General features: G+C 35.8%; 1 protein-coding gene across 1 annotated transcript; it reads right to left on the reverse strand.

The window, feature by feature from the left end:
- Window positions 1–712: 712 nt before the first annotated feature.
- On the reverse strand, window positions 713–5871 carry LOC128228861 (leucine-rich repeat-containing protein 61-like). Its single transcript, XM_052940387.1, has 8 exons — window positions 5768–5871; window positions 5334–5417; window positions 4654–4800; window positions 4054–4114; window positions 3545–3696; window positions 3154–3222; window positions 2514–2636; window positions 713–1997 (listed from the first exon to the last, which is right to left on the reverse strand). The coding sequence occupies exons 1-8, from the start codon at window positions 5772–5774 to the stop codon at window positions 1924–1926; spliced, it is 717 nt and encodes a 238-aa protein (XP_052796347.1). The 5' UTR covers window positions 5775–5871; the 3' UTR covers window positions 713–1923.
- Between the last annotated feature and the right edge of the window lie 2606 nt (window positions 5872–8477).

The following is an 8477-nucleotide window of genomic DNA, read 5'->3' on the forward strand; positions in this document are numbered from 1 at the left end:
TTAAAAATTGCATAAAATACTTCATGTTAAAAGTTTGGGGCACATTATGTGGAAAGCAGGTGCCATCCACGTTATTTTCCATCGTCCTTGGGGTATTATCTCATTTTTACCAAACTTACCATAGTAAGAATGTGTCATAATGCCTCATACTTTAACAATAAGCAGAAGGATTGCTTTATAAACTGTTGTGTTACAGTTGACAAAATTCTCCTTATTTTATGCATTGCTTATCTGAACATGGTATTAATGTAAATAACTTGTCTTGGGACAGGTTTTGCTAGCTCATAATTATAGCTGTTGTATTCTTTGACCAAAACATTCACTATCCGCTATCTATTTTATTACCCCACATTTGTAATCTTTACCAAACCTGGAATATAAAACCTCCAAAAGCATGGCAATAATCAAGATTAATCCAGTCGACTTGTTTCTAGTCCTATTTTGTTGAAATTTTATCAGTTCTTGTGACAATTTGTCTTATCATTCCAAATTGACTGTACACTATCTTAGAACAACTGTTGGCCGATGAATGATTAGACTTGTTAAAAAGGGCAGTTTATAAGTGTGGGGGAAATGGCGTGCAGGACCAAAATGAGGTAATAAATCTTTTCGGCATATCTAATTCTTGGCTGTGTTCGTTTATAGAGTTCATTTTTCAAACCAAGTGAAGAATCAGAAAGTTGTAGTTTATTAGTTTATTGAATCAATATAATTCATGAACATATCAATATAATTCATGAACATATCACAGATATCATTTTGTTTGGTTATCTAAGATAACAAGATATAAATAATTTGCATATATACATGTACATACAACAAATATGTGTACTACGGTTTATACACATTTGATATAAAATATACAGTGATGTGTCAGTCTTATGCTTATTCGGTGTTAATGTTCATTATCACAAAAATTGGAAAATATTAGTCAATTGTAACTCATTTTCAGATACCTCCTGATACACTTATATGCACTATGCTTCGCTGTGTACTGCTGGTGAATTGGCTAAGAAAAACTCATCATTAATTAATGAGGCATATTCATAGGTTCCACAATGAAACTTCTCTAGAAATCTGACATTATGCACGGACACTCTTTTCAATTAAGTTTTCTGTCGAATGCTCGAATTGACCTCATTCGGTCTGATCACTACAAATTTTGAACCAGCCACTTTGACCACTCGCCTGCAGAGACGACTGACAGTACAGGGTTATTAAGGAATATTAAGTGTAACATGCGATTTCATTGGAAGAAGATTTGTCTCTTGTGCATATTCGTATTAATGTGATATTGTCAGTTAATTTTCCCATGGTTTGTATGAATTGGAATAAAGAAAGTACAGCGGCTGCCAAAGATGATTGTTACTAAAAGTATCTATAGCAATATGATACAGGGATTCTAACAGCTGATAATTCTTTCTTATCAATGGCCAATTGTTTAGAACTTTGTTAAAGTTTAAAGTTAACAATGTTGATAACAGCATTGTTGTTACTTTAAAAGGTGAACTGTTTTGTAACAGCTGAAATATTAGGATAAAACAACGGTTGAAACAGGTGCCCAAACTCATGTAAGAAATACACGTACTGCAATAAAAAAATTGTCCATTTCAGTTCCAGAGCATGACATTAACAAGAAAGGTTCTAAACAATCGGCCTTAGTTTTAAAATATTTTTCTTGATTGCTCAAGTCATGACATGCAGTAGTAGAAAACTTTGCGTAATGATGACAAAACACCCAAGGCTTTGACAGTACCTCCAACTGATTTCTCCATAAAAAATAGATCATGTTGAAGAATGAGTACATTTTCTTTCCTGATGCTTAACATTGTCATTCCAAGACCTTCAGCACCATCACTTTAATGCCATTACTGGTCTCATTGAAGAATGTTTCTTGAAGACTTGTGTAGACAGCTGGTTTTGTCAGGAAGGTGATTTCAGTTGATTCAGCTTCTCGTCCGCTGTATTTGACAGTCTCGTACATGAGGATAGTAAATCTGATATAGATACAAAATGTAATATTTGTAGATTTGACATACTAGTAGAATATTCTTTAAGAGTTAGAAATTGAAAGAATTAATGTCATGTAAAAAAATGTGTGTAACAATAATATAACAGCATCAAAAGTTTAAATGTTCATGATTATTTCAATGTGTGACAGGAAATTACTTTTTGGGCCCTAAAGCATAATCAACACTATTGAAAAATAATTGACTAGGCTTAGAGTTACAAAATAAGGTTCAAATGAGTATCTGCCAATTGCTGTTTGGTGATATTTTCAGAAAAGTATAAAAACTTCCCAATTTGAAGATATCTACTGGCAAATCTCCCAGTAGATATCTGATTCTGATTTAATTTGATGTTTTAACCATGACCAAGGTTCATGTTTTTACATGGCGACGAAAACCACACCAAAGCTATAACTATGCCTCAACCTCTATTTTTGAAAAACTGACAAGCTAAAAAGCTGTGAGTGAAGCTAGCTAGAAATTCAGTAATGTCATGAAACCAACCTTCAAGTTGCTGCTGTGCGTCTCCCATAATGGATTCCTCAAACTTCCTGGATGGTTCCCAGAAATTGTCTGGTACCCACGATTCCACTGAGTAGTTCCTGCTTCCAACATCATCTGACCGAGCTGCAGAGGTGAAGTAGTACATTCAGGAAACTGTTTGAAACCAGTCAAATGAATTTCATTTTTTTAATTGTAAAATATTATATGTGCTTTCTTAGGCAACAATATCTTAGGATACAACTTTATCGGATACATATACAAATTTAGCAATGTTTCGTTTTCACAAAGATGCAATACAATCTTTTGATGTCTTCATTGAATTCTTCTACATGTTAGAGCAATATTTGAAAAGCTACTTAATATTTGTGAAGGTCATTAATTAGCATTTTAAAAACGAAAAGAGAAAATGTGAGATCACAGAAAATAGATGACAATGTGGTAGTTGCTCATGTGTCAGGGTTCATCTTAAGATCGACACTGCTGTCAAATGCAACAAAACAGACGATCAATTTGACAACAAAATTATCCCTGATGTATATTAAAGAAATTTTAACATTTTTTTTAAAAGCCATTGTCAGCATTGAACAAATTCTGGTATTGATGAGCCTACAAACTGTTTAGTATGGAGAAATTGACTCACCTGCCAGACCATCCTCAATGTGTTTGAACATTTTGAAGACCTCACTGCCTCTTCCAGACACCCTCTCACCTGGAAAAGTCAATGCCACCAAAGACTTTTTACAAATGGAAATTAGTATGATCATTTAATATTTATAAACAAAAGTTTACTACTTTGTCTCCTGGTAAATGCATCTCATAATTTTTACCCGGAGTATAAACTTTTTCATAAATTTTCTTTAATTTCTCTGCATCACTGCATTTAATGCATCAACATTAACAGTTACATGCTAATACATTATATACTGTGACACAATTCCAATCGAAGTTTACAAGTATTTTCATTTACACAAAAAATAATCACCCTTTAAAAACATAAATTTCTAGTATAAAAAGCATAAAGCATCACCCACCGTCCAAGGTTAGGAGGTCGGGAAACATGGCACACACATCGGCCACATAGGTGTTGTTCATACAAACAGGGTTAGACAGACCCAGAGTATTGTCCCGCAACCTCAAGCTTCTCAGCTTACTTAGCCCTGTTAGACACCGCAAGACCTCCACTCTATAAGATAATGATTCGTATAGGACTAAGTCAATCATTTATTACTCTACATGCTGTTCACTGTTTAGTGTAGCATAAACAATAGTTATTTGCCATATAAGCTTTTAACATCAAAACATATATCAAATAATAATAATAACTGATATACAATGGTTGTTACTGAATCTTACAAATAGTAGCAATTAACAGAGCAAAATGGATAAAAAGATACTTCTATCAATGGAAGGGAAATCTTGTATTCAATGAAATACATGCACATATTTAGTGTTTGTTTTTTATAATGGATACATATACTGTATCATGTTGTTGGAAGTGTTTGCAATTTTCTAAATATTAACTCTGATGTTTTTGACTTACCCTCCAATTAAATTTCCCGATATGTTTAAAGTTTCCAAATTGTCCAATGCTTGGAGTCCCTCTGAAAATAAAATTAAAAAAGAAACTATACTACATGTAGTATACTGCATTTAATGCTGTATATTTACTCTTTGCCATCTCAAAATATTGTGTATGTTGTCAATGGTCATGTACCTTATTTATCTTTCCGTTCAATAAACAACATGTTCATCAATAATTGCAATATATCATAAATGTTAAAGCAAATATCGCAAAATCATATAGCTAGCAAGACCTTTTAATACATTCCCCAAGTCTATTGTAAATAAAAAAAAAATAGCTTGAACTGCATATGTAATTCTTGATGCAAGTATTATACTATGAATAAATTAGCGCAACACCTTTAGCAAATAATACAATTTTGTTTAATTGACATTAAACACTTTGATCTGATAATTTGATTTGACCTAGTTTGTTTGTTTTAAGTTATGTTGGACATGCATTAAAAATGAATTTTGTTAGTTCAGGGTTGTCATGTGACAAGTAATTTGCATTGGTTTATAACAGTTATGAATATTTATACTTTGTATCAAAGTGCAGCATGTTAATTGTCAGACTAACCAAGGGAGGTGATTCTGTTGGCAGCCAAGTTCAGGTACTGTAGCTTTTCGAGCCCAGCCAGTCTGAGTAGCTTAGTGAAGGAGTTGTAGGACAGATCAAGTCTCTCCAGACTTGAACACTCTCCGATACATCCCAGGTCACTCAGGTCTGCAACCATAAATATGTATAAAAATACTGTACACATGTATTTTGACAAGATTTTAACATCTTACTTCATTAATTTAAGATCAAAATTTCAAACATCTTTTTAATATGGATACTATACTGTATGTGATTAAAATTATCCCAAACCAATGCAATATCTTAATTGTCCATTGAACCTATTATTGTTCACACAAAAAAATGATGTTGTTTAAATCATGTCATTGACATTGAAAAGCTTGTGATATTTATTGTGTTCCCTATAACGAAGAGTCGCCAACACAAAAATAATCAAAAACTCTGAAGCGGCTGTTTATATGGACTATTCATATTTATGCCCAAAGATTGTTCTTACAAAAATCCTTCCAATGCGATAATTGAGTACAAAATATACATAAAATTGTAATCCATAATAATTATGAACAGTCGCTTCAGAGACTTGTACGATTTTTGTTTTGGCGATGTTTAAAAAGTTCTTGCGCATTATTGTAGCTAATAATATCATTGCTTAGAACAAATTAATTCCAAGATTTACTAACCGTGTTCTATAAGACAGACTGTGTGAATGCTCTCCAGGTCAAATTCCCCACTTTTAGACTTTAACAGGTTCTTCGTCACCACACCTGCACATTCATAAATACAACATGTGGCTTATAATCATGACTGATCTCATCAAGCATAGCAAGTCTTCCTTTTCTTTCCGTCCCTTTTCCTTTGTCTCAATTAATGTATCAACAGTAAAACCAACAGAAAAGTGGTGCACATACTTAACATCAATTACATGTCTTGAATTAAATATAACTTCTAACATAACGCACGTCTTATAAATTGGACTATAAATTAGATTATCCGAAACTGAACTGATCCGAAAACAATCAACTGTTGTTACATGTTTATTTATATATCAAACACATCTAAACGTCTGTGAAACTTGAAAGAACACAAGCAATAGAATACACATTGGGATACTTACCATTCATATTTGACTTGGGTTTATATACAATATAATAAAGGAATCTACGTTCCCTTTACTACGTTTCCAATGTAAACATTTATTTTTGACGAGTCGTCTTGCCGGTGTCGTCATCAATTTACATAAGGAATACTGAATTGCGTCCCCTTACGCATTTACACGAACACTTGCGGCAGTTACGTTGACATGACCAACCCTATCAGTATGTGGCCACACCCCTACTCTGGTCATTTTATTACTCATGACCAAAACTGGAACATGATAATTTTTCACAAAAACTTGATATCATTTGAAAGTTCCCCCATGTGTTGGTAGAATGTTGGTGTCATTTATGGTTGATACTGAGGTTCTGGTCATGATCATGTTCAAATTATTTTTGGACTTGAATTTTCTTTCTTGGGGTGGTTGGGGGGATGCCATGGGGAGGGTCTGCTGCCTGTGATACCCACAGCATGTTTTGGCTTTCAGAGGTTCTACCACGGCACGTTGCATTATTACAAATATATACTTTTTTATTTACGATTTATCCACATTTGTAAAGATATAATTTATTGTACAAGTACAATGTTTTGTATGCCTAAAGTTTCAGCTTCCTACCTCAGACAATATAATTTTAAGAAAAAAAAAAATTGCACAAAATAAACACGCAGTGCAAAAGGACTCGCAACAGGATATTTATTAAATTTTGTAAACATTAACAGCTGATTGAGTTTGCTCTTTAGCAATGTTTCATCCACTTATAATGTCTGTCTATGAACAAATCTGTATAAAATGAAATTGAGGACCATAATGTTTGCTTTTTGTTTAAATTTAATAACTGAAGCTTTAAGTATTTATTATAATTAACCGTCTCTCTGGCCGAGTGGTTAAGGCGTCCGCCTACAGAGCGGAATGTCGTGGGATAAATCCCTGGCCGCATCATACCGAAATACATTAAAAGTTGGTACAAGTAGTTCTCTTGCCTAGCGCTAGGCATTAAAATGGTACTGCATGGAAAAGTGGTGAACTCAGTACTGGTTTAACCCAGGAAAGTTGTTCCCCCGTATATCGGTGCTTTACACTGAGCACGTAAAAGAACTAAGGGGTCCCTTCAAATAAGAGCAAGGGTATCGCACCCGGACTTCCTTGTATCCCACCACTGTCTCTTTCCTGTGCTGCCCTTTTCACAGGTTATCCTTGAACACAAGGTCTAAATAAATACATACAGAAGCCTCGTCACAATGCGTCCCCTTGATGGGTTGTGGCAGATCCTCATCACCGCAAAAATAATAGCGATATTCCGAGAGGAACATTAAACAGGGGTTCCATGCGACACTGCTATACACTATTGCATGTCAGTTAAGAACAAGAGATGTTTGTCAAACATAATCCCCCCCCCCCCCCCCCGAGCGCCATGTTGTCAGGATTATATGGACAATTGAATGAAATATGCATGGACCGAAATGACAGCTGATTTGTCACTGACATTGGATGCCGTTGAGGCAGTTTTAAGATTATGACCATTCAAAGTGTGAGGATAGAGTGTGTTATGACCATGACCTTTGACTGTATGACCTCAGAATCCATAGGAGTCATCAGCTGGTCACCATGAACCTAAATGTCAAGTTTGAGGGCCATGGGGGCAGGCATTAACAAGTTATCACACAGACAAGATTTTTTCGTTCAAGGTGACTGTGACCTTGACCTTTGACCCGACGACCCCTAAAATCATAAGGGGTCGTCTGCAGGTCAGACACAGCTGCAAGTCAAGTTTGAGGGCCATGGAAGCAGGCATTGTAGAGTTATCACTCGAAACATTTTCGCATTCAAGGTCACAGTGAACTTGACCTTTGACCCGATGACCCTAAAATCATAAGAGGTTGTCTACAGGTCAGACGCAGCTCCAAGTCAAGTTTGAGGGCCATGAGTGCAGGCATTGTAGAGTTATCACTCGAATCATTTTCGCATTCAAGGTCACTGTGAACTTGACCTTTGACCCGATGACTCCTAAAATCAATAAGGGTCATCTTATGGTCAATCCCAACTTCCATGTCAAGTTTGATGATCATAGGTTCAGGCATTTTTTGAGATACCACTGAAAGAAGATTTGTTATATTTTTTGCATTAAAGGAAACTGTGGCCTTGACCTTGGCTCGATGACCCCCAAAGTCAAAAAAGGTCATCTACTGGTCAGGCCCAACCTTCATGTCAAGTTTGATGACCATAGGTCTAGGAATTGTCGAGTTTGCTTTCAAGGTCACTGTGACCTTGACCTTTGACCCCTAAAATCAATAGGGGTCATCTACTGGTCAAGGCCAACTATTAAGTCAAGTCTGAGGGCCATGGGTGCAGGCATATGTCGAGGTATCACTTGGACAACATTTTATTATTCAAGGTCACTGTGGCATTGACCTTTGGCCCAATGACTCCTTAAATCAATAGGGGCCATCTTCTGGTCAGGCCCAACCTCCAAGTCAAGTTTGAAGGACATGGGTGCAGGCATTGTCGATTAATCACTCAGACAACCTTATACTGTTCAAGGTCACTGTGACCTTGACCTTATGCTCGATGACCCCCAAAAACAATAGGGGTCATCTACTGGTCAGGCCCAACCTCCAAGTCAAGTTTGAGGGCTATGGGTGCAGGCATTGTCAAGTTACCACACCGACAACCTTTTTCACTTCAAGGTCACTGTGAACTTGACCTTTGGCCCAATAACCCCCAAAAACAA

Source organism: Mya arenaria, chromosome 3 (genome assembly GCF_026914265.1).
Source record: "Mya arenaria isolate MELC-2E11 chromosome 3, ASM2691426v1".
In the NCBI taxonomy this organism is placed as follows: Eukaryota; Metazoa; Mollusca; class Bivalvia; order Myida; family Myidae; genus Mya; species Mya arenaria.